At 39.9% G+C, this 27,243-nt stretch overlaps 2 protein-coding genes across 8 annotated transcripts in view; one reads left to right on the forward strand and one right to left on the reverse strand.

Moving 5' to 3' along the window:
* On the reverse strand, positions 1-26,660 carry SLC35A5 (solute carrier family 35 member A5). 7 transcript variants are annotated; one of them, XM_059687854.1, is made up of 8 exons: positions 26,604-26,660; positions 25,584-25,757; positions 24,206-24,354; positions 19,716-19,814; positions 18,125-18,258; positions 14,831-14,898; positions 2,776-3,556; positions 1-1,417 (listed from the first exon to the last, which is right to left on the reverse strand). In XM_059687854.1, exons 3-8 carry the CDS (start codon positions 24,333-24,335, stop codon positions 1,349-1,351), a joined length of 1,281 nt encoding a protein of 426 aa, XP_059543837.1. In that variant the 5' UTR covers positions 24,336-24,354; positions 25,584-25,757; positions 26,604-26,660; the 3' UTR covers positions 1-1,348. The 7 variants fall into 7 exon arrangements, 6 of the variants coding, with proteins under 6 accessions (XP_059543837.1, XP_059543838.1, XP_059543841.1 ...); XM_059687855.1 differs by having other exon boundaries at positions 25,660-25,757; positions 26,604-26,623; XM_059687858.1 differs by lacking the exon at positions 26,604-26,660 and having other exon boundaries at positions 2,776-2,900; positions 3,396-3,556; positions 25,584-25,824.
* The window catches only part of ATG3 (autophagy related 3), a 28,267-nt gene continuing 27,018 nt past the window's right edge, over positions 25,995-27,243 (forward strand). The window contains exon 1 of the mRNA XM_059687859.1: positions 25,995-26,460. Coding sequence (XP_059543842.1) covers positions 26,389-26,460 — 72 coding nt within the window. The 5' untranslated portion in view covers positions 25,995-26,388. The remainder of the gene's footprint in view (positions 26,461-27,243) is intronic.

Below are 27,243 nucleotides of genomic sequence, written 5' to 3' on the forward strand. Positions count from 1 at the left end.
TAGGTTTAATAATTATTTTATTTATAAATTTCCAACTCTTGCCAGTCATATTATTCTACACGTCACAAATGGATTATGTAATAGTATTGCCTTATGTTCATCTGTATAAAAATTAGGGGAAAGAAGAGATGAATCGACCGCATGAAAATGACACTGTAAGGTTCACATTCAGTGTCTGGTTCTGTAAACACAATGGCATTTTAGCTAAAGATAACTTTTATCCCATCACCATCCAGCTGCATGCCCGTGGGCAAGTCATTTGTTTCTTATTTTTTTTAAATTATCTGTCACTACCTCAGAGTCAATTGGATGCATGCAAAAATGTTGAAAAATAACATGCACTTGAAATGTGAAATATTATTACTATAAAGTGCTTTATTATTGGCCTTCCTCTTTTTAAAGTAATACTATTCATATTTCAGGAAAAATCATTTGTCTGCAAAGTAACCCTTTTCAAAGGAACTCTTATCTGGTATGGTTCTGAAGCCAGTATCTCCACTCTGAGGAAGTGGATACGATATATAATTATCTTAACTTCTGGCTTCTTCTTAGTTCTTCAAAATATAATAATCCAAGAATAATAAGGTCAATCTGAGGAAAAAAAACACAACACATGGCTTAAGTGATTTAAAATACAAGTGATAACTGGTGACTAGGAATCAATTTTCACCTAAATTGAAGCTTATTTATGTAGAATATAAAAAAAGATCATCGCTAAAAATCAAATTCCCTATGAATTCCTAAACATTAAAATTCTGAGATTTTGTTTCTGAAAAATTGCTTCTTTGGTAAACATTTAGCATAGACTACATTAAACTCAAATCAATGTTGTAGCCAAATGGCAGTCTTTCAACGAATTTTTTTAGAAAGAGTCATGTTGCTTTTTAATTCCAAAATGTGTAGCTTCAAGGGCCTCAAAATTCAAGGTGATGTTCATAATGATAAAAAAAAGGGGGATGACTTTGGCAATAGAATAGGATTACATAATTATTAATATCTGGCAAACTGATCGGTGTTTATATATTTATCGAGCACAGCTGCTATGATTATTATAAGGTTTTTGAAACCGTGGACAACAAGGAAAATAATCTGTGAATATATCTTATTGATTTATCAAGTTCCAGGCCATTAATGCAGTTTCCATACTATTACTCTCATGTCAGTTCCTTAGACCTTTCTGGCCTTTGAGTATTCTAAGCCTTGGAGAAAACTGTTTAGGGAGTAGATATATGCAAAGGGCATTTTACTTTGGAAACAGTCTTGGTTTATCAAAGTGAAAAGATAAATATTACACATGCAGAAAATGTGAAAACAAGGTTGTGAGACCTGCCACCTATTTGAGTACCAATTAGAAAGTATCTTCATCTGACTCAATGGCATTCTTGGGTTTGGTAAGTCTTTCCAGTTCTTCTCCATCCTAAAAGGAAACATAAAATCAGTCATTAATTAAAACAAAAGTAGAAATGTAGTGTTTTTAATGATTACCAAGGAGAAAGCTCACTCAGAAATCACAGATTTTATTTCATATAATATGGTCAAAGGAAATTAAATAAATGCTGAAGTTTTTGGAAAGTTAATTGTAGATGTATAATAGACCATGAAAAACTGAAATAAAACTCAGTACTTGAATTTCAGTTAATCTGAGCATAGTAGGAGCACCCTCTGCTGGTCTTGAAGGCAAATGACTAAAGATTGGAGAAAGATACAAGCCAGGACTTGTTACCTAAATTGATATTCTTTTACCTTAAAAGTACCGCAAAGAGTGTTATCAGACCATTGGAAAAGGACACTTTTGAATCTATATTCTGGCTGATATGAGGGCATTTGGGACCCAAGATTCTAATTTTTTTATCCGGGGAACCTGTTGTATCACCACTTCAGAAGCAATACTGAAGAAAGAGCCACCACGAACTCAAATAAGAGAGATTAATTTTTCCAAGGAATGAAATGTTCACTGCATAAAGTATTTTCATATTTAGTGTTCATGAAAATTGTAAATTTAAAACAAGATTGATGAGTCTATTTCATCTTTTATTTTTAACAAATATTTAACTCCTTGAGTTTCCAAAAGATCATTAATTTACTAATAACATGACTGACAGACCCTCCTAAAACAATAAGCAACTAGCAAAATAATACTCAGAATAACTGCACAAGTATTTTTCTAGAAAATTTTCTCTCTTACAGGTTCCTTTTGAAAATCGCCGCCTTCGTGAAATAAACAATGTCTGCCTATCTGGCACATGGTGGTTTATGAAAAACTACAGGGAAAATTAAGGAGCCAGGTTTTCTACTTTTATTTTGTAAGACTTACTAATGTTGAACTTTTCTTATGAAGGAGGCTTATTTCCCCAACAATGGTGGAGTGGAAAGAGTAATGAAGGAGGAGTCAGACCTCATGGGTTTAGTACCAGGTCTTTCACTTAATATCGCATTTAGCCTGAGTTTTGCTTCTTCACTTGTACAATTAGGGAGACTGTACAAGGTGATCTGGGAGGCACTTTCCAGTTCCGTGACTCTATAATATTCTAATACAACTAGTGCATAAGGTCCTTGAGAGTGTGATTTATATTTTTTTTTTGGACCTGTGACAGCATTACCATGAGCCCTTGCATACACATAAAGAGACCAAAAAATGTTTGTTGAATAATTTTTTAAAGTCAAGAGATCTGATACATCCTTTGATAAATCAGCACTGATCCTATTTCTATTCCTGTGTCACCATCCTTTGAATTTGGAAAGAACAAGCAAACAGTAGTATCTTCCCAAACTTACCCCACTGGAGCGCTCCCAAAGATGGCCACGTAGATCTCGGATCCTTTCTTGCCTAGGTCGATATTCCATATCTCGGGACTTGCTGGCATTATAAATAAACACAGCCAGAAGAGCTGATGGGGCTTCTAAGAAAAACTCCAAAGAGGGCCTGAAGTCAAAGACCAGGACAGACACTGTTGTGATAATGACAGTGGTGACCTGGGCCATCAAGACATGGAACATGTTATCCAAAAACTTCAGAATAAAAGCCACCGAGAGGCCCTGGAATGCAGTTACAAAAATAAGGGCTAGTGAAAACGCATTGTGGCCATAGAAAAACCCACAGTTCTTAATCTGATCACGTTTACTGCTCTGAAGGCCCAGGGTAAGCCCATTAAAAAGAATGCCAAAGAAATAGAGTTTGCTGTTCTGTATGAAGATATTTTCAGTGAGCTGCTTCCCCTCCTTCAATATCTTTTCACTATAGATATTGGCCATTGAAGAAGTAAAACACTGGACTATAATAAGGACATGGCCCAAGCCGAGACGAATGTGACTGAAAACCCTGACTGTGGCATTCCACTTAGAGTCAGAAAAAGTCCACTCCTTCGCTGTGCAATTGTCTTTTCTGGGACACTCACTTCTGAAAACAAGGCAGGAATTGGATGGGCTGAAGAAGGCGTCGTGGTGAAATCCATGTCCTGCTAGGTTATGCTGCGACGTTTTGGTCCCAGCAGTAAGGGCCACAATACACAAAAATAGAATGACGAGGGAAGCCCATTGTATCCAGTTTAGATGTCTCCTGTTCAAAGAGGAAAAACAAGATTTTACAACAGGGTTTTTGCCCCCTCCCATAACAACTGTTTCTGCTGAAAACTCAGACACTTAAGTACTTGGTTGAATAAACTGTACCGAGTTTTTGCCAGAATTTCCCACAATTCAAGTTAGTGTCTCTACTTCTTAAAGTTGATATTTTAATTCACTTTCATAATAAACATCCCTTAAGAACATTCAGTCATTCTGCCTCATTTTAAGTTTCCTTTGAGCCTAGAGGTTTAACTAAGCTCCTTTCTACCTCCAGACCTATCTTGAACCTTTAGAACAATAATTTTTTAACTTAGTATAAAGTAAACTGTAGAAGAGATCCTCAACCTGGTTTTCATGAACCAGAATGTGATGAAATTCAGATATGTGAACCTTGCAGTGTGCCAAATGCTCTATATAGGTGAATTCTCAGCCCTCCCCCAACCCTAGAAGACCCTTCAAATTCTGTCAAATTTCAAATTTCAAAGGTATTCACGATCCAAAAAAGATGTAAGGAAGCTGGCTCCCAGATCCATGACCTAATCATAAAGCATTTTATAGCAAACAACTGTTTGATAAGGCAAGGAAAATATATTTTTAGTATTTAATTTTACAAAGTCTTAACAATGCATTACTTTGCCTAACAACAAACTTGTGATATATTAAAGGCATACATTACTATTCTGTTTTATGGATTCATTCAGTTTAACAGACATTTAATAAGCACATACTATGTGGCAGGCACCCTGGGAAAATAAAGACTTGATGCCCACCCTCGAGGAATTTATACTTTTAAAAGGTAAAGAGCCATGAAACTAAATGATGACAATGTGAGACAAATGATACACAGAACTGGGGTACACTGAGGAAGGAAAATTTGAGTCTATAATGGAATCAGCTATTGCTTCAAGGAAAAATGACACTTGAGTGGAAAGGTGAAAAATAACTGAATTTGCCATGTGAAAACGGAGTTGGTGATATATCCAGGCAGAGGGATACATCTATGCAAAGGCAACAAGAATGTACAGTGTTGCCGAAACCGGTTTGGCTCAGTGGACAGAGCATCGGCCTGCGGACTGGAGGGTCCCGGGTTCGATTCCGGTCAAGGGCATGTACCTGGGTTGCGGGCACATCCCCAGTGGGAGATGTGCAGGAGGCAGCTGATCGATGTTTCTCTCTCATCGATGTTTCTAACTCTCTATCTCTCTCCCTTCCTCTCTCTGTAAAAAATCAATAAAATATATTTAAAAAAAGAAAAAAAGAATGTACAGTGTTGAAGAAAGAAAGAGGAGTAACAGAAAGGCCTCTGAGGGGAACAACATCTTCAAGTTTGAAGATGGATTAGTCAGATGAATCAGAGGGACACCAGAGCAGAGAAACAAGAGAATAACATAAGCAAAGGCAGAAGTGTAAAGTAACAGGTAGGAACTAGAAATTATAAGAATTTTGGAGCATTATTGAGCACCGACCATGAGTCAAGCAATGTCCTTACAGGAGGAAACAATGAATATTCTGGGAAGTTAACTGACTTCAACTTCCTTAAAGTCATGCATTTATGAAAGGATAAGAAGGAGATCTGAGCCATGGTTTGTATGTCTTCCTCCTGGACCAATGTATCTCTTAAGTAATTGAGAGTGCTCAAGATATATATATATATATGTATATATTCCCCCCAAAATATGTATACACACAATGTCCATAGATATTACATTTTGAAAATGAAATGTATTTTAATAAATACTCCCTTTATAATTATTCAAAGTGTGCATATATGAAGATGTGCCCGATTTCACCAGTGTTTCCATAGAGCTTCATGCTATAAAACTTCATGCTAAGTGCACAGACCAGCCTAGACAGCAGCACACCTGTGCACACGATCATGTCTTCTTATGTAAACACTCTCAAATAACCAGATCAAGCACTTAGTGATAAGGCTAATATAGCCCTATGCCATGAGGCAGCACACCTGTGCACACGATCATGTCTTCTTATGTAAACACTCTCAAATAACCAGATCAAGCACTTAGTGATAAGGCTAATATAGCCCTATGCCATGAGGCCAGAAACTGTGAACTAGCCACATATATTTCTGAAGAAGCAGCTGGTATGCATTAAGTTGTAGAAAGCAAATCAAATGAAAACAGAAAATACAGGATAAAAAATAGGTGCCCAATTTGTAAAAAAAATATTATTACCAAACTGTATATTAAAATAATGTATATCAAAACTGATGAAAGAAACTAAGTAGTCAAAGGACATAAATGCATAACCCATAGATACAAACAACAGTGTGGTGGGTGCCAGAGGGAAGGGGGGTCGGGGCTGGGTGGAAGTGGGAAAACGGGGATATCTGTAATAGTGTCAACAATAAAAATAAAGTTAAAAAAGAAAAGAAAAATGAGGCAATGATCTACAGTTTCTTCAGAAGTTTTTAATTCTGACAGCTATAGATTTTGCACTAATACTGACCTTGAGAAAAAAGAATCTAAGGAAACAAAGCCCTAAACAAGCTAAATAGTACTTGCTGCAATTAATTACTCATTCAAGGTAACTTTCTTGGGAAGATAAAAATGATTAAGGATTAGGCTGAAAATAGGTTTTCAGCAAATAAAATAACGCTCAACAAATTATCCTGTAAAGTCAGCTGAGAATCTGTGCTCTTACTTGTACAAGTGATGACTGATTGTGCATGAAGAGTTTGCTCCTCAATTTAGTAGATGCAATTTAGTAGAAACTCAACTCATCTCTCCATTGCCCCAGTAAAACATTCAGATTAATGCTCAGAGTTGAACCCTTGCAGCCAGAGGAATGCTCTACCTGAGGGCCCCTGTTCCCAAGTGAACTGTTTGCTCACAATCTCTGTTTCTAAACGTATTTTTTGCCAGGTGACCTCAATATTGTAATGACGTATTTTAATGATTACATAAATGATAAATTATGAGTAAAGAAAAGAACTGCTGTCTTTATGAAAACTAAGTTGAATGTTTAAGAAAATTAGTGAAAGGGAAATCACATGATAAGAAAACTACCTGTGATTTAGGTATAGCTGAGCTTATTTTACAATTAGGGAATAAATACTTGCTCCACTTTAAACAAACTAAAACCAGAAATAACAAATATAGGTTCAAGCAAGAAAGAAGCCAAAGAACGCCAATTAGCAAACCCTACACATACTCAAAGCTTTCAATCAAAAGAATGAACATTCACATATCTTAAGTTAAAATGTTTAAAGTATGTATTTTTTAAAAGTAATTCCTTACTTTGAGTTGCCCCTCAACTAATTGAGGGAAAAGTTAACAAATCAAAATTGTGTCAGGGCATCACTACCATATTTGGTGGTAGTAAACCAAGGCAGAGCATGAAAATAATTAAGTGGAAAGATTTACATAATTGTTTTTACAAAAAACTGTACGTAATATGTTTTTTAGTAGCACAAATAGAGCAACCAGGGGCAGATGTATAATGAGAAATTATAAAAAGATTTATCAAGTGAATGATTTTGGAGAAAGGTTGTCTACTGAGTTGCACTTTTATTTCTCTGCTGGTTCAGAGAGTAAACTTCACCATGACTTCTAAGACATTCATCATGTTTCAAATGTGTTTTTAAATATTTTTTTCCATAGCTTTTCTTTAAAGAAATCAGAGAAACATATACATTCTTTAGGTGAAAGTAAGTGCCGGTCTCAGTTATCTTTTGCCCTCCCTCCCGCAAATTTCAATGTTCATGTGGACATTATTTACTAAAGCCTAAACTAACAAGTTTATACTTTGCCAAGCTTTAAGAGCAAATCGGTAAGGCTTTGAGGCCTGCCGCCAGTTTCCACTTTGAACCAATGATTTCTATACTTCAAAGAACAAATCAATATATTAAATGGGGTTTTTCTAGAAAAGACAATAAGACATTTGGACAGTGATATTTTTCCTTTTCCCACTTTTGAATTATTTCAAATAATTCTTGCATTAGTCACCAGACTTATTTTTTCCTACCAGTGTAACCTATATTTTTTTTCCCCTGCCCTGATAGTGACCAGTCAGTGACAATCATGGCCCTGAGAGGACACACCTGGAAAAGCTGATGAATATTCTACTGAGATCCTCCAGTAAGGCTCCCCCTAAACTCCCAGACTTTAAAAACTCTCAAAACGAAAGTGCCAGGCACACCCTCCCTCCCTGGCTCTGAGCCTTTCCCTTCCCCTTCTTCCCAGACAGGCAGGCATCTCCTAAACGCTAAGGGTCCCCAGGAGACTTGCAACTGGAGCAGCAATGGGCAGCGGCAGCTCCTCCGAGGCTAACCCCCTGAACCTGTCCCCAAGGCCCCCTTTTCTCTGACTTTGCAGTAAGCTGACAGCAGCCCCACCTCAGCTCATTTGTTTCCCATAACCTTCCTAGGGAGCCAACGCAGCCCTACCTAGTGCCTCTCCTGTTGCTTCTTCTGTCCTAGGCCCGCCCTTGTTTCTCTGTCCCCAGCTTTAATACATGTACTCCAAAAGTCACCTGGACTCATGTTATGAAATCTTTCCTGCACATCAAGAACTCACACATTGCCCTAACTGGTTTGGCTCAGTGGATAGAGCGTCGGCCTGCGGACTGAAGGGTCCCAGGTTCGATTCCGGTCAAGGGCATGTACCTTGGCTGCTGGCACATCCCCAGTAGGGGGTGTGCAGGAGGCAGCTGATTGATGTTTCTAACTCTCTATCCCTCTCCCTTCCTCTCTGTAAAAAAATCAATAAAATATATTTTTTAAAAAAAGAACCCACACACTACAGGCTGCCCGAGGCAGACTGGCTCCTGGCTCTAGGCTGGTCCCTTTCTGGTAACAAAACCACAATGACATATCTGTCATAAAAAAGACAAGAGATAACAAGTGTGGTGAGGAAGTAGAGATAAGGGAACTGTGGTGCACTGCTGGTGGGAATGCAGACTGGTGCAGCCACTATGTAAAACAGTATGAAGGTTCCTCAAAAATTAAAAACTGAACTACTATATGATCCAGCAATCCCACTTCTCGGTATTTATCCAAACTCATAGATATGGAACACAGATTGTAAATGCCTAAAGCGGAGGGTGTTAGGCAAAATGGGTGAAGATAGTTAAAAGGCACAAACTTCCAGCTACAAAATAAGTAAGTCCTGGGATGTAATGTACAACATGGTGACTAGAGTTAACAATACTGTAGTATATATTTGAAATTGCTAAGACAGTACATCTCATTAAAATTCTAATTGAAAGGAAAAAATTATAACTATGTATGGTTACTGATGTTAACTAGACTAATTGTTGTCTATATATTCACTAGAGGCCCAATGCATGAAATTCATGCAAGGGCCTTGGCCCCGCCCCTGCCCACTGCCACTGCGGACCTCTGCCATGGCCCCCACCCACTGTGGTTTTGTCTGGAAGGAAGGACGTCTGGTCTAATTGGCATATTATGCTTTTATTATATATATATTATATATTATATGTTATATATTATATATATATATTTATATATATAATCCTTATGTTGTACACCTGAAACTAATGTTATATGTCAGTTATATAATTTAATAGCCAACTTGTATTTATAACACCTCCTCCACATGGACAAAACCCAGGGAAGACACAGGCACGGTCCCTTAGGATTGTGCGCAAGAACTCACTCTTTAGACTCTCAAGCGGATATGCTAAAGGCACTTGCTATCTCCAGAGTTATAAAGAGAAATGAAGCAGCTAGAAAGTAATGAGTTGAAACACAAGTTTGGGCTGTGTGATTTGGGTAAGTCACTTTATATCCCCAGGGCATATTTTTCCAATAAAATGAGGATATGAGCCAAGAGGTGATGCTTACAGAATCCAGCTGTTAATATTTCATGATTCTATACACAAAAGGGCAAAGCTGTTAGATTTCTATACCTGAGTCTTATGATTGTTTTTATAAGTGGTCCCTGGAAGGAAAGGTTCACAGGAAAAGAACAGTGCATCCTGCAGGTACACAGGTAACAGACTAGACTGCAGGAGGCATTCTTACTCACCTTTGATGAGTCAGCAAAGGGCTATTTTCAAAGAATTCATCTCTGCTGCAATTTCCTTTTCCTGAGTTGTTTTAAAAGACAAAGAATGAACACCCAGTAGTGTTCTTAAGGGAATCTTAGGGGTCCAACTACTTCCTCTGATATCAACAGTTCCATTGTTTAATGAGGTGTGAAATGTAAGAGAAAATGACACAGACTGGAAAGGTGGGTCCAGGAATATAAAGTCATTTGAACAGCAGCAGCTTTGCAATGACATAGAGCTTTGTGTCAAAACAAAGACCGTTTTTGTCTTTTGCTCTGCAGCTGGCTGCCAGCAGTTCTGACAATCCTCTGACTCCAGCCAAAGCTGCAAGAGGACATGGCCTGAACATCACTTGGAAAAATAAAATCAACACAATCATCCTCTGCTTTTCCTTACTCACCCAAATCTCTGCCTCAAAATCACTTCTTAGCCCAATCGTAAAAGCACATTTTTAGTTCAAAAATAAAACCCTGAGTTATGCTGGAGGCTCCTTTTAAACTAATGTCAAAGGACTCCCAATGTCCACAGAGAATAGATATATCATGGGTGGTTTTTACTATCTGATCAGGGAGAAAACCAAATGTCCCTCCATTGAATTAATTAGTGAAGAACAAACTATGTGAGCGTGGTCAAGGTCCTGGGCCACAGACATGGGTCAGATTCTATCACAACTCATTACAAAGAACTGAAAGTTGTTGTAACAGAATTTGACCAGCATTCCTTCTGAAACCCTTTTGACAATACCAAAATATTATATATGTATAGAGTTATAATGTTATACTTAATAACATTGCTGGATATAAACCAGCAGTTGAAAAAATTTTGCTTTATGTAAAAATTCATTGCAATGAGATCTGATTCTTTACTCCCAGGCCCTATTGATTTGTCTCTTAAAATTTAGATGAGGACAAACCAGTTAATTTAAGTTTCAGCTAACATGATGGCAGTTGACCACCACAAGACTTCTGGAAATCTGAACAAACTAAAGTTGGAATAACTACCACCTTTGCTTCAAAGCCCCTTGCCGTTCCTCTGAATTACTTTTCCTTCTCTACATTCCTTGTGATCTTTTACCTTTTTCCTGCAATTGCCCAATGTATGGTATATATGTATTTACTGTAAGGTATCACAACTCCTTTCTGGTAATGGGGAGGAACAAATGCCTTGAAATGCCTTGTTTCTTTCATTAGATTGCATCTTCTTTCCTTTCCAACTCATGTGCTCAACACAGCATTAATCCAATGATTCAGACCTCCTATACCCTGTTTACCACTGTGGTACAGTTTTTATCTTTCCACTGAGCCAATCCTGCAATGCATCTTCCTCCATGAAACCTCCACAGACAAAGAAGACATGCAAAAGCAAATTCCCAGTGTAGCCTTAAATTCTTTATCTGTATGGGAAGGGCATTTGATGGCTCTACTAGAGTGAAGTATGAGACAAGAGCTATAATATTCTAAATGAAAGATGAGCTATTTATGAAAAATAAATTAAGACTTTGTGATAGGACTCAAGCTGCTACTCTTGGGTCAAAACTTTATTGCCAAGGGCAAAAGACCATCAAATGAGACACTGAATAGATCAGCGGTTCTCAACCTGTGGGTCGCAACTCCTTTGGTGGTCCAATGACCCTTTCACAGGGGTCGCCTAAGACCATCCTGCATATCAGATATTTACATTACGATTCGTAACAGTAGCAACATGACAGTTATGAAGTAGCAACAAAAATAATTTTATGGTTGGGTCATAACATGAGGAACTGTATTTAAAGGGCCAGAAGGTTGAGAATCACTGGAATAGATTAAACAGGGAAAAACAGACAGACATACACCACCAACAACAAACTATTGAAATAGAACAAAATAAAGTTGATATTAAAATGTAATAACAGAATACTTAAAAGGTATTCTTATAAAAGATAGTATTAGATTTACTATTATATTTTAGCTGTACTTCAGAGTAGCTTCAGTGCTGTTATGAATCAGTCAAACTATGATGTACTGAGAATTAAGTTAATGCTCAAGGAAATAATAAAAATTGAGTACTTTATAAATTGTTTCTTTAACATAAATAACTTTCAAGGAATCAAAACAGAGATATTAACCGCAAAGCAAACACATATCTAGGAATCAATATTACTGCTCTGAATATCAAGAGGTAAAAATGTGAAAAAAATATTTTAAATTTTAGTTTATAACAATGTTAATTTTCAATAAAACTAGCAAGAATACAATTAACATTATTATATTTCATAGTATTACAAGCAAATGGTTTCTAGCAGAGATTTGGATTTGGTTACATTACAAATGAACTGTGTTAACATAAATTGTTAAATGCTTAAAAAGTTAACAGGCCCATCTTTGCCCATGGTGTGGCACTCTCTGCATGAAAAGGGGTAGCTCATTTCAAGTCGGTTGCTCTGCCCCCAGCCTTGTCCAACCCAGACACTCTCTCCTCACAGTCAAAGGGAACCACCCAATCACTTCAATTCTGGGCTCCCAGCACAGATGCAGCTTGAGATGACTCTATTGATGAATAGGGACCGTGACTATACCTGCCTCATGGGGTCAATGTGTGATCAAGTCAAAATAGGGAGGAAAGGCCCGCAGTGCAGCATTTGGCCCCGAGTCAAGTATTTTCTCATCACTGCCTGGCCGAGAGCCTCCCTGCCCCTGCTGCCTACAGGGCAGCTGAATCACTTCTGGGTAGGTAGGGTCTTTCTAAGTGGACCCCACCTTGGCCTCAGAGCTCATGCTCTGGAGTCAAATTACTGGCCAATTTCAATTTAGGCAATACATACTTTATATCTTCTCCTTGGTAAATTTAGTTTTAAACTAATGTAATTTTGACATGGTACACTGATATAATACATATTATCCTCTATCAGTGATGACGAACCTTTTGAGGGCGTGTCAGCATTTTGAAAAACCCTAACTGAACTCTGGTGCCGTGTCACATATAGAAATTTTTTGATATTTGCAACCATAGTAAAACAAAGACTTATATTTTTGATATTTATTGTATATATTTAAATGCCATTTAACAAAGAAAAATCAACCAAGAAAATGAGTTCGCGTGTCACCTCTGACACGCGTGTCATAGGTTCACCATCACTGTCCTATATAATAAAAGCCCAGCGACCATAACGGCGTAATGACCAGAATGACTGCTTGACCAGTTGCTATGAGGTGCACCAACCACCTCTCGGTCCCTCCCCCGGGCCCACAGGCTCCGATCGTAGGATGGCAAATGGAGAAACATGGGGAACCGGGGTGGGTGGTGGCAGGGCAAAACTGGGGACTGGCGAGCAGGCGGAAGATGGCCCTGATCTCATGCACGATTTTGTGCTCTGGGCCTCTAGCGTATTATAACTTACTTATAAACTATCATTTCAGAGGAAAAAAAATTTACTTAAGAAAAACCCACGTTTTTGAGATCTTTGCACCCTTATTATATAGTGAACCTTTTATGTGTCAGAGCCAATTTTTTGTCCCTTATGGAAGGAAATGCATCTCTAATTTTATTATAGGAATTGATATAAAAATATCATTGCTTATATATTTTCTCAGAAGCCAACTTTTTATCCTTCAAAGTGACTTTCATGTTGACTTTAAAATGTTTTTAGAACAGCATTCTTTAATATGCTTATTGAATTCTTTTCATAATTCACGAATAAAGTGAAAAAAATTCATAAAATAAGCAAAAGCAAACTTTAGTGTACTGTAACATTTAAATCGGATGACACAAAAATCTTCATTTTTTTCTATCTCTTACATCAATTATTAAATTGAATGTTTTCTCAGGATAAAAGAAAATCTTTTAAGAATTCGATGCAATTTATGTACTGAAGGCATCATGGATTCAACAAATATTTACTAAGTGCCTATGCATCAAGCCATTCATCACCTGTACATATAAATTATGAAAACACCCTATGACATAGCACATTGAGAAATAAGAAATTAAAAAGGAAAAGTGAATGCAAAATTAAAATAGAACAATTACAAAAAATATAACAAGAAGTTAATTGTATTTTTATCATCATCAACATCATTAAGTAACAAATCAAATTGGAGTTAAGTGCCCAGACCCCATTCCACCTTAGAACATTTTGATCTTTGCTTGAGAGCAGAGCCTATTCGGTTGAAAATGTTTTAATTTTACCCAAAGGTCTTCCTGGAGATAGGAAAGACTGGTGATAGAAATCTGAAGTTTAAAAATCTATCATTTTTATTAATTCGATTTCTCATGCAAATACTCTGCCAGTTAGAACTTAAATCATGTACTCATCTCAAGTAGTTTAACAAAGAATTTGTTACTCTTTATCTTCTCCAAACACCAAATAACAAATGTGTATTAATTTTAGGAACTTCTTGGTTCCCTAGTACTGTAATATAGATTCTGCAAACAAAACAAAACAAAACGAAAAAACAAAAACACCTCAGGAATTCTATGTTGAAAATCTGGCATTAAAAATTAAAATACTCATAACCCTATCAACTATCTTTGCTTTATTGAGATGCTAAGAAAAAAAACATTTGAAACATGGAATCACAGAGGATTCAGACAGACTAGCAGTGGAACTGTTTTCTAGGTGGGTTAAGCAACTTGCCAACACACAGAGCCAATCCTATATAGTAAAAGCCTAATATGCAAATTGTTCGACCGGGAGTTCAAACACCTGCTGTGATGTGTGGTCACCACCAGGGGGTGGCACAGAACATGGCGGGTGTTGGTGATGCAGTGCTGGCAGCGGGTGGCAGCGGAGGCGCTGTTGGCCCCAATGAGAGCGGGATTGCGGTGGGATGGTAGAGCAGGTAAGCGGGCAGTGCCAGGCCAACGCGGGTGTGAGTGGGGGCCAATTGCCTCACCGATCGCCCCGCAGATGGTGACTGGTGGTGGGGGGTGGGGGGCCGTCCCCGATCGATTGCCCAGCAGGCGGGATGGTGGAGCAGATGAGGGGGTGGCGCCAGGCCACAGTGGGGTGCCAGGCGGGGCAGGGGGCTGCGAGGCTGGAGGCACGAGCTGGGGCTGCAAGCCTGGGGGTGCGAGCTGGGGCTTGATCCCCACAGGCCACCCCAAGGGACCCCACCCATGCACGAAGTCGTGCACCAGGCCTCTAGTAAGGAATAAAATCCTGGCCTTGGGAACCGGAGGGTTCAGTGCTCTGGGCATATCACCTGAAACAAGGTTGTGCCGTTTTAAAATACCACATATGCTTTCACAACAAGTTACTTACTTCAGTACTATCCTGAATAGAAGAGCCGTTGTTATAATGCTAAAATTCGAGAAGATAACAGCCATGGCCTAGAAAGAAAGAAGAGATAGAGTTACAATCCAAATAAAGTACTGACCTCAGAAATCTCCCAGCTCGGTGGTTCACCTGACAAGAAAAGCTCTTTGGTCAAAAACTTGAGGGGTTATTAGGGCAGCTATTTCACTAGAGGATTAAATTCCATTTTTATTGCTTGTTAAATTTATGCAGATATGATCAAATTATTGTACAGGATTTCAAAATGTGTTGAAATTCAGAAAATGCCTGTGTAAATAATCTGTATGTGCAGATTTAGAAATACTTATAAATTCTAAAGGTTTGGGTCTGAAATAACAGTTACCATGCTTCTATAGCATACTTTTTAAAGTTCTCAAAGTGCTTTATAGACTTCTAATACTGTTTCTATGGGTAGAGAGAAGACAGAGTCTGTTAGGCCCATTTATAAATTAAGATAATTGGGATGCAGACTTTTAAGCATCCTACCTGTTGTAGAAACTGAATCCATTTTCCTGGTTGAACTACAATGACTCAATACCAGTGATTCACTACCAAACTTATATCTAACAGTCCTTTGGATTTATTCACATTGTTCTAAAAACTTAGAAATGTGTTAGCCAAATTTCATAAAGGTCTGTTTTTGTAAATTCAGTCATATTTCACATGAGACTATTAATCTGAACATGTATACATTTTGGCTGAGAAAGTATGATATTTCATCACTGCCCCTCATAATTGGACCTGACAATATTAATTTTTAAAAACAAATCCTACTTTTTAGTTCACCCTGACTTCCTCCTTGCTGTCACTTTAAAATGATTAAACTCCAAAGAGTATCAATAATCTTTTATAACCAGCACATATGGCTAATATGAAGCTGAATTAAAGAAATAAGAGTAAATCCAATAACAATTAACAAAAATTCCAAGAATACAACATTGTTGTTTTTCTATTGAATTTTTATGGGACTATTTTGTTTCCTCAGTGTCCTTCTCTGTAGACAAATGCTTGTGAACCCCTAGTTAAAAGGAGATGAAGAAAGTGGCTGGTAAGAGTGGGGAAGTGGTGGCTCTGATCAGTCACAATAACGGCAGTGCAAATGCACTAACCAAGCATCCTGGCTGGCCTGATGAATTCTGAAAACTCTTTCTATGCAATAGTACAGAATAAATAAAAAGCAAGACCTCTTTGTCCCCAAACTTCCATTTATCTCTATTTAATTCTTTCCAATTAGACTTGGGCACCGCAATACACAGAATATGCCATGTGATTTATTTTGTAATATTTGTGGTTTTACACAATCAGGAAGGAAGAGTAAAGCAGTAACTTGGAAGAAAAAAACAGGAAATTATACTTTTACTTTGGTACTGGGGATGCAGGGAAGGGATATGAATTTAAGAACATAATCTATTGGATACAAATAAAATAAAACAAATATATACTTATTGAATGTGAATAATTATGTCTTTGGGTACAGGAATTCTCAGATCTGAGAAAGTGGAAGCAAGTATTTAGGAGAGGACACAGTTTAGATGAAATGAACACTTAGTAATAATAACAATATGGGTCACAGGGCTGAAAAGAACTTCAGGTGACCACCCAGTACAAGTGGTGTGGTAACATTATTCTCTTTTACAAATGGGCAACTGACTCAGAGCAGTTGGGGCATGCCTAGTTACATAGCTTCTAAATTGTGCAAAAGAATCAAACTCCTGTTTTCTACTACTGTGTTCTATTGATCCCTCTTTTTCATACCACTCACAAACTAAATTGGCTATATTTAAAAGACTTCACATAGAAGACTACAACCAACAAAAATACTATTTATGATAGAAATCCCCGAACTTATTCTTTAAAACTTGTAACACATTTTGGCAACAATGGCAACAGAAATGTTCATTTTATAAAACATTAGGAGAAAACACACACATGACCCAAACTGAGTAATAGGTAAGAGCAGGAGACCAAATTTTAAGTTTGATTATTAATGGTTCTCTAAATTGGCCTAAGAATGCTGATAGAGATAAGAAATATTCCTAGTATTATCAAGTTATAGGTAGTGTTTAGAGTCGAGAGGATACAATTTCTACCCTTAAAGTACTTGCTGGTTAAGAGAGGACTATAAAAATAAAATCATACCAAAAATATATCTATATATATATAAAAGTCTAAGTGACCATTACAACCGAAAGATCAGTCACTGTGATGTGCACTGACCACCAGGGGACAGACACTCAACACAGGAGCCTCCGAGCACTGGAGAATCTGGGTCTGGGAAGCCTATAAGAGGAGAGCGACCCCAACGCTGATCAAGACAGAGTAGCAGCTCGGAGGGGGCAGAAGGGGCAAGGCAGCAGCCTAACTGCAAAGACGTAAAGTAAGCACCACTGCCATCTTACCTCTGCCACTGCATGTGCGGGCCGCTTACCCTTCTGCCCCATCAGCCACTTCTAGCTCTTGCCCGCGCCTTTCCAGGCTCCCAACCGCTGACTGGCTAGCACTCCTACAGTGGTGTGCCACTGGCAGAAGTCAGCCACCTATCATGTTGGGGGCGGAGCCCTGAGAAAAGGTGCGGCTGAGGTAGGAGAGATGACCTGTCTGTCTGTCAGCAACTCCACCCCAGGGAGAGTGAGGCTGCCCGAGGGTGGGCAGCGAAGTTGAGCTATATTTTCATCTCAGAGCGTAGCTGGTGTTCAGGCCATTTGGGGGCGCTATGCCTGTGGTCTTTGCTTGCCGCTACCTCAGCACATCTACACAACTAGATCGGGGCCTGCTGGCCAACCTCCCGTGGTCCCTCTCCCCATCCACACACGAATTCGTGTACTGAGCCTCTAGTATATATATAAACTACACTAAAGCAGGTGTAAGAAAGAGCAGAGTACTGAATGTATAATTTTCTAAGTTAAGTCTCTGTGGAGGATCTGGATGCTGAAATTAATTTTAGAGGCTTGTGACCATAGGATGGCTCAGAAAACAGGCAGATTGGTTAAGGTTACACAAACAGAGATGGATCCAGATTCACTGGCCAGGGAGCAACTCTTGAATAGTCACTGCAGTTTAATACAGCAAACTTTAACAAGTGATAGAATCTGGCAAGCAGATTGGTAAGTCATTACTCAGATGATTCTCAAACCTCAGGAAGGCCAGGAAGGGCAATGAGAAACTAACAATGCCACGGAAAATGATTAAAAAAAAAGATCAGTCCTGAAATTCATTTCTCTGTGTTTTCCCAATGCTATTTTCTTTGTCATGTTTACTTACAGGTTGAAGATAGGAAAGGACATAGAAGACAATCAAATTATCCAGGAAATAAAGAAAGGCTGGAATGGACCACTTCATGAAATTAAAGAACTCCCTCCAGGAAGCACATTTCAAATTTCTACTTTGATGATTTTCTAAAGAAAGAAATACAGCAATAAATAAATGATCTTGAGGAGAATGTCCATATTTTTATAGACAGTAAATTATATTTGCTTTTTGACACAATTCTTTAAAAGAGGCTTTATGAACTTGCTTTCATAAATAACTGTTATCCTTACGAAATCAAAGACAATACAGAATTTCATTGCATGCTGTCTTTCTGTGCCCCACCACTGTGCATCATCACTGACAATTAGCAACACTTTAGGATTACTGATTCTCCTAATTTCTGTTACCTTGAAATACAAGTATCATTTAAGGCGAATGAGGATATTCTTGTGTTTCTCATGGTACTGAGAGCATAAAACCAAGAGATCAACAAATTAAAAGAAAAAAAAAAATCAAGCTTTCAGGCTGGTATTCCCCACCTATTCCCTATTCCCTGAGAGTGGAGGAACAGGAAAGGGAGATACTAGGTGAAAAATTATATCTAGGGAAGTAGAAAAAATTAACTTTTACTAATCCTAGTATGAGTTATTGTCCCATTTCTAGATTTTCAAAAATTTAGGAAGGTACTATAATAGAAAGAATGTAAAATAAAAAGAAAACTTAAGTATTTTAGGCCTGTAAATAATGGATTTCATGAGATTAAGAAATATATTCCACTAACTGGAAACTGTGCAGACTGAAACCCTTGAGCTTGACAAGTCATCTTCTTGTACAAGCCCTTTACTAAATTGTTTACCTCATATGGGAAGGCAGATGAAAGTAACAAAGAGAGCAAAGGCTCATTAACTGGGAAGTGCATGTGAAGAATAAATATATACTAAAGAGCCACAAAAGGCTAGATACTTCCAATTTGAGGAAGGATTAATGTCCTTATTTGACAGTTGATGAAACTCGAGTTCAAAAAAGTTAAAATAATCTATCCTAAATACAGTCTCTCTGACTCCGATGCACTATACTACCTCTGCTGGTGGGAAAGGGGATATCTTTGCAATGTGCTATATACTAAGTCAGACAGGAGTAATTTTTAAAAATCCTGAATTTGAATATAAACTAACTCACTGTATGACCCATTATAAGAAAAAGCCAGAAGGTAAAGCAACGGACAGGACACTAGGAAACGTGGGTTGGAGTCCTGGCTCTGCCCTCCTACCCAGAACTGCTCAGACTTTTCTCTGAGCCCATTTCTTCACCTGAAAAACACAGATTATCATAATTATGTTTGTATTTTAGCAACCTCATATATAAATCAGTGGTCGGCAAACTGCGGCTCATGAGCCACATGCAGCTCTTTGGCCCCTTGAGTGTGGCCACGAAGTTTCAATCGCACTGTACTGTGCGCCCACACGTGGTATTTTGTGGAAGAGCCACACTCGAGGGGCCGCTGTTTGCCGACCCCTGGGCTAAATGATATAAAATGTTCTTGCCTGCCACTTCTAAAATTTTTTGATTCTGTGATTGTATATAGTATTGCTTCAAGACTCACCTTTCTTTATAACCCAGAACGACACAAGCACACAGAAAACCAGCTTCACTAGTTCTGAGCACACATTCACAGTAGTTGGAAGATAATCATATTTGTTCTCTGAAATGTAACAGAAATGTTTTTTAATTATAAATTTTGTTTGATATAATGCTTACATACAGCTAATAATTTAGAGTTGTTTTTTAAAAGCTGAACTGTAATGCTGGTTATATTAAATTTCATCCAATTGGTTTTGCTCTTTTGGTTTTTTAATCAATTCACCTACTGTTTAATCTTTCCCTACCCCGTTCAGCATTTTATTATCCTTGAATATGATAAATATGCCTCTCATGTTTTCATCCACATTGCTGATGAATATGGTGAGACTAGAGCTATGGGCAATAAAAGCTTTGTGGCATGGCATTAGAGACTGCCTTCTAAACTGACCATTAATCAATTGTCAGGGCCTTACTCTTCAAACAGCTATGACTTTACCTGGCTGAATTATTACTCAGCTCATGGTGCCTCTTGTGCAACTTGTTAGCCTTGTAACCAACTCAAGGTATATTCTGTGATATTCCCTTAATCAGGAGTGTTCCTCTCTGTTTCATATCATGGCACACAAAGATAATATTTGTTTGGCACTCCAGAACAAATGGTATGTTGGGATAAAAGAAGGAAGCTATTTGAGGCAAGAGGCAACTGGTCCAGGGCTCTGGCTACTCTATGGCTGAGAAAATGCTCTGACACAGTCAAGAACCCACTGATGAGTTGAAAAGCTATGTCCTAATTTACAAGTCAATCTAATTAGGAAATGAGGTTTGGTTAGCATGCCTTGGTCTTAGCTGTTACCACTGTTTTTTCCAAATGCTTACAAACAACTTGCTCTATAATTTTGCCAAGGACAAACATAAATGTTATTAGGTTCTCTTTTGAGGAATGCGTTTTGCCCCCTTTTGAAAACATTTCCTTGCTTCCCTTGGTCATCATATTAAAAACCCAAACTGGCCAAGTACAGAGGAAAAACACCAACTTGACATTCTCTCCAGAACACCCTTTCTTCCTTTTCCCTGTGGTTCCCCCTGATCTTCTCAACCTAAGCATAATTTTTGATTCATCTCTGATCCTGTACCACTACCTACAAACCTCTATAACAGTCCTTACCACATTGTATTGTTGTTATATTTTGTGTGTGTCTTACCTTTAGAATGTAAACTCTTCATGAGGAAGGGACCATGCTAGTCATCTTCATATACCTGGCAGTTAATGGTGTTTTGCATTTAGTGGGCACTTAATAAATGTTAAGCTAAATTTAGTTATTTGCCTGTTAAACTTTCCATTATTCAAAGCCTAGTTAAAAGATCTCTTCCCTTTTCTGAGCTCAAAGCTAGACTGAAATCACATTCTATTTTCCTCCCAATACTTTGCATTGATCTCTCTCATGATACACACCAGCAAACGTGCACAAACAAGAATGGGGTTGGTTGGAGGTTTCAGAACACAACTCTTAAACTCTTGTCGTTACTCTTCAATTCATTCTTGTTCTTATTTTCTTATAGTTCTATCATGGTTGACTCCAAACTGTCTCAGCATCATGTGGGACCTCGCTCCACTCACCTTCTGCCCACACTCACATATCTTATCTACATTACATCCATCCTTACTGGTGTCTTTCATTGCCCCCAAAAGGGGCTCCTGCCCCACTAGTCACCCATTCTTCTGTTTAAAATCTCCCCTTATCTTTAGGGACTTTCCTCCAATAAGTAAGTACTCTGGCTTAAGTGTCTCCTTTATCTTTGTACTAACTGGTTTCCTCCCCATGGCCTAAAATTTGCTCAAAACTCTCTCATCCAAAAAAACAAAACATTGTATAAGATCCTACCACTTCAACTACTATACATTCTCCTTCTCATCCTAAAACTGTGTCAATATTCATTATCTCCATTTACCCATTTTCCATTCAGGTCTTGTCCCAGAGCAATCTTGTTTCTGATCCTACCACTGTACTCAACCTACTTACTCTTGAGATTATCTTCTAACTAGAGGACTGGTGCACAAAATTCATGCACAGGTAGGGTCCCTAGGCCTGGCAGGTGATCAGGGCCAATCAGGCCTTTCTGCTGCTGGCCAGGGCCTTACTTCCCCAGCTGCCAGCTGCTGGCCAGGGCCTTCCTTCATTCCACACTGCCCCCTGGTGGTCAGTGCACATCATAGCACTCGATCAAACTCATGGTCTCCCAGTCGAACTCCCAAGGGGACACTTTGCATATTAGCCTTTTATATATATACTAGAGGCATGGTGCACAAAATTCATGCACGGGGGGGAGGGGTCCCTCAGCCCGGCCTGCACCCTCTACAATCTGGGACCCCTCTGGGGATGTCCAACTTCCGGTTTAATCCCTGCGGGATTGGGCCTAAACCAGCAGTCAGACATCCCTCTCACAATCCAGGACAGCTGGCTCCTAACCGCTCTCCTGCCTGCCTGCCTAATCGCCCCTAACCACTTTGCCTGCCTTCCTGATCGCCCCTTACTGCTCACCAGCCTGCCTGATTGCCCCTGATCACTCTGCCTGCCTGCCTGATTGCCCCTAACCGCATCCACCTCGGCCCCTGCCACTGTGGCTTCATCTGGAAGGACGTCCGGAATGATGTCTGGAAGGTCATTCGACTGTCTGGTCTAATTAACATATTATGCTTTTATTATTATAGATAAATTACTAATTCCAAAGGGCATGTTTTAACCCTTATCTTAGTATGATGTTGCAATTCCCTGTCTTCAAACTTGTTTCTTTCCTTCTATGAGTCATGTGCATTTAGTTCTCGCTAACAATTCCTTCTTAGCATCCTTCTGAGTGCCTGCAGGATGGCTAAAGGTTGGCATGCCTTGGAGTTCTGTCCTTGGCTCTGTTTTCTCATTTTGCATGTTACCCTGAATGAGCCTGTTGTTTCTAGGGTTTTAAATGTCAATTTAATATTAATGTCTCCAAATCTGTACTCTGGAACATTTAATGCTCATTAAACGTATGCATATGAATAACTACCTTGTATTTATTCATTAATTTGCATTTCCTTCACATGTGTGATGTGCTGGACACTGCAGAATATTGCAATGAACAAGTATAGAGCTACTGGCCTTATGGAAGGTACAAAACTAAAACTCTGTAATCTCTCTGAACTCTGCCCAACCTGTTCTTCCTCCTAACAGTCTCTTCCCCTTTCGTCCATCCTCCATCCTGTTACCATAATAGTCTTTTTCATTTCCCTTTCTGTTTATGATACTCCAAGTACTCCTTATTCCTCAGACTCTAAGGTCTAGAGAATAAAGTCCCAGGTCCTTAGCATGGCATATGAAGTCCTTAACTATCTGATCATTGCTTCTGTCTCTGGCAAAGCATTCCTTTCCCCTTTCCTCTGAGCCTTAAACTTTTTGTTCAGTAATTTTGAACTACATGTTTCTCACAATCAATCCTACTTTTATATGTATCTCTTCATTTTTACAGGCTGTTTTGAATACTCCTGACCACCTTGTATTCTTGTGGATCAACTGTCACCTTATCAAAAAAGCATTCCTTTATCCCTTTGCACTCCACATCATTGCCTCCCAGATAGAATATACCACTGTCTACTCTGAACAATTTCTTCATCTTTGGTATAGAACTGCATTTATTATGTTGTATTTTCACAATGTATTTACACGTATGTCTCTCCTAATAAACTGTTCATGAGAACTAGGTCTATGTCTTATGCACTTTGTTTTTTAAAATTTATTTTATATATATATATATATTATTTTTGATAGTATTACAGATGTTCCCCCTCCTCCAGCCTCTATCCAGTTCTTCACCACCCTATTGCCTGTGTCCATGGGCTAAGCATACAAATACATAAGTTCTCTGCACTTTGCACCCTGCTTATATTTAGCCTAGGGCCTGGCAGATAAATGCTAACTGGGAAATAGAGACCTAGGACACATCAGACTTCTCAAGCAGACCATTAAAGGTCATGGTGTCATAAACTTATGTGTCCTCAGTAACTCGTGAAAGGTTCTCCATATAGTTTTGTGGAGTTAAAGTAAGTTTAAATACAAATTCTTACATTACAAAACAGATTTCTTGAACACATATTTATCAAAGCTAATAATCTGTATTGTTCCACTGATGCAGTAACTAAGATGGTACATCAAAAATGCCAACTGACAAAACAAATATGTCCTCCATATTGCTACAGGCCCAGATGTACTGGTTGATTAAAGCAATGTTATGATCTGTTCTGTAAAGGGTTGGATCCTGTACTTGACTGACCCAAATTTCACTAAGCATAAAAAATATTTCTTGCTAAAGAATTAAAGGTTAAAAAAATCAATTTAAACATTCTTCATCATTCACATGAAGCCAAGTACTTGAACGGGTATTATCCCCATTTTACCCACAAGAAAACAAACCAAAAAAAACATACAGAAGAATGTGTAATTAGATGGAAATGCTCCATTCATATTATAAATCTTAACTTACCTTCATTGGCTGAATATTTTACCAATAGGATGCGACTTGAGCTTAAAGCAATAAATATGGTCCCTAGCAAGAATGTATACATTGTTGACAAGGAGCATAACATGGGATGACCACAGCACTTGCTTTCCATCTCACTGTTTTCTAATTGCCTTAAAAAGAAGAATAAATTCATGAGCAACCCAACTGGCAGATTAAAGCTAATGCAAATACCATTGATGTGTGAAGAACAGAAAAGAAATTTTGATGGGTAACCCTGCTGGCTATGGCTATTATCAAAACGAAGAAAGCTGAAGTGCACAAGAGAAACTATGGAGACAGCAAATGAAAACAACCAAAATTTGATAGAGGGGTAACTCTAGAGACAGAAAAGACAAGAACCACATTAGAAGTGCTGCCAGAGGTAGCAAGTGAGTAATTGACAATTGGGGGACTGCAGAATTCTGCAGAAAAGCAGTTCTTCAACTTTCATTTGTATTAGCAACTTTGCTCTACAAGATGAGAATTTCAGATTTGTATTTCTCTCCTCTGTTGCAGCTCTTCCTGAGGAGGAGGAAAAAGAGCTTGCTTGGAAAGATTTCATTACACTACTGTTAACTTACACTGAGCTCATTATGGAAGTAAGGAGGAACTTAGAAATCAGTGACTCTAAGGCCCTCCTTTTGTTAAGGGCAGAAATAGAATACTGCGGATTAGCTCCAATTATAAGAAGTATTAATCATGCTGTTAACTGAGATGGCTCTGTTCTGATTAGAGACACACATTCTAGCCTGGCTGAGAGTGGTGTTCCCTGGGACATGGGAGCTAACATCGGAATGCAGTCCATGCTCCTTTTCCAAGATCTGCCTATCCTTATGGAAAGATTTACAACCTCTTGGCTGAAACAATCTAGTCCCCAAGGCACCCGCCCTTTGCAACCCCCAGCCTACTGCCCGTAGAGTGTAACCATCATACCTTACCTCCTTCCCCATGCCTGTAATTCTTACTTTCCCACGTAATCTTTGCCCTTCTACCCAATATAAGCAGCTGGCTTATGGGGAGAGGTAGAGCTGATTTTTGTGGATGACCTGCTACCCTCCCATACAGCCAGCGTTATTAGAAAAAAAAAACCGCTCCTATATGATCCAATCCTATCTCTGCTTAATTGGCTCAGTAGTGACAGGCAGCCGGGACCCCTTGGTTATCTGATTACACTTCCATATGATGAGGACACCAAGCGCCAGGCTGGGTGCTTGTAGAAAGCCTCCCAGTGTAGGGATGGCGCACTGGGGGATTGCTGAGCGACAGCTCGACTGGGCAATGTGCAGAGGCCAATAGCCACCTCTCCCACAAAAGGACAGCAGATGCTTCTGCAAGGCCAGGGGAAAGCCTCCTGTCACACCTGCGCAGTAGGGACCTCTTCTGCCGCGCCCACCCTCATCCGCACGCGCACTGCTCGGCCTGTCGGACGCAGTCACCTCAGTTCCTCCCTCGAAGAGCTTCCAGTGGAAGAGCTCACATCCTAAAGCTGAGTCAGCTCAGCAGCAGCAGCTTTTAGGATCCATATGCGGGGAACCTATGGGAGGGAAAGAAAGGCGAACAAGCCTCTACCCCAGAACCTATTACGAAACAAAAAGCACAATACGGACCCGACGGGAAGGGAGCCGACCCGGCGCCCATTGCGCAGGCGCGCTCAGTGTTACGCTTCCGGAGGGCGGGGAGAAGCGACCTGATTCCGCCCCAGCGCGGCCTTTCTCGCGTCACGTGTCCCGAGAGGCCTGCGTCACGTGAGGCCTCGGTGGAGGCGGAGCTACGGCGAGAGAGTGGGAAAAGGAAGGGGAAGCCGGAAGGGGCGCGAATGAAGCCAAGGGAAGAAGAGAGTGCCTGAGGGCAGGGGTGCGCGTGCGCCCGCTCTTCCCTCCCCAACACACCCCTCTGCCCTGCCGCCCTCCCTCGAGGCCAGGTGACAACTGGGCCCGGTCCGCCACCTCGCTGCCCGGGGTGCAGGAGCGCGCGCCCTATTCGCGCGCGGCGCCAGCCGCCCCTCCCCCGCGCCCTGTCCGTCCCGTCGCGTCCCGTCCCCTCGGGTGCCGTCGGCCGCGTGCCGATGCACGTCGGCTGCCGCGGGGACATTTTCTGACTCCGGGTCCCTGTCCCGGCTGCCCTTCCCACCCCGTCGCGGGGCCGGCCGCTACCCCGGCCCCAGGATGCAGAATGTGATTAACACAGTGAAGGGAAAGGCACTGGAAGTGGCTGAGTACCTGACCCCGGTCCTCAAGGTAAGCCGGGCCGGGCTTGCCAGGGGCTGTCAGGCACACGCTCAACTCTGCAGGCGCCGAGGACCGGGCTCCGGGGCGTCACGGTGCTCTCCGCCGCGGGAAGGTGTAGGAAGGTGGGACACCGGAAGAGGTGCAGCCCCCACCTGTGGTCTCCGCCGCTGTTTCCTAGGGCTTTCCGGCTCTTGGGGGGAAACTTGGAGCGACGCGCTGTGCATACTCGTGTCGCCCTTCGCCCGTCAGGACTCGGCGCCTCTGCGTACGTCGGGCGGCGAGGTAGTCCGCAGCCAAGTGTATTTGAGAACGTTAAACCCAGCATCGGTAGTCGTTTGAACGTTTTAAACAAAGTTTTTGCTTATGTTTTTAAAAAATGAAATCTATGCTTGGTACTAAAATAACAGATGTCACTTTTTAAGTGTAAACCTTTTCTTATGATGAGGAGTTTGAAATAACCAGTGGTGGTTGAGATCCCAACCTGTTAGATCTCGAAGGAACAAGGTGAATTTGCAACCTTATCAGTACCGTTGAACCCAGCTAACAGGCAAAACCTCCCTTTCCCAGGGTTTTAAAATAGCTGAAACGAGTTGATAATCTTGGACTTCAGCGATAATAAGGAGCAGCTTTGCCCCTCCTGCGTATACAACTGATTTTACATTGGCAGTGCATCATTTTTTAAAGTAAAAATTGGGACACATTAGCTATTACAGGAGAGACGGATGGTTTTCTTATTTTCCAAGGTAAATTTCTAGAAGTGTATTCAAGTGTTTATTATATAATTGTTTTAGA

The sequence above is a fragment of the Myotis daubentonii genome, chromosome 3, assembly GCF_963259705.1.
Source record: "Myotis daubentonii chromosome 3, mMyoDau2.1, whole genome shotgun sequence".
Classification (NCBI taxonomy): Eukaryota; Metazoa; Chordata; class Mammalia; order Chiroptera; family Vespertilionidae; genus Myotis; species Myotis daubentonii.

Excerpts from the sequence above, each read along its gene's own strand:
- SLC35A5 (XM_059687854.1), bottom strand. The coding sequence starts at position 24,335 with ATGGAAAGCAAGTGCTGTGGTCATCCCATGTTATGCTCCTTGTCAACA. Across the intron at positions 19,815-24,205 it reads AAAATATTCAGCCAATGAAG|AGAACAAATATGATTATCTT; the intron begins GTAAGTTAAGAT and ends GTTACATTTCAG. Across the intron at positions 14,899-18,124 it reads TCCTTTCCTATCTTCAACCT|GCCATGGCTGTTATCTTCTC; the intron begins GTAAGTAAACAT and ends CTTTCTTTCTAG.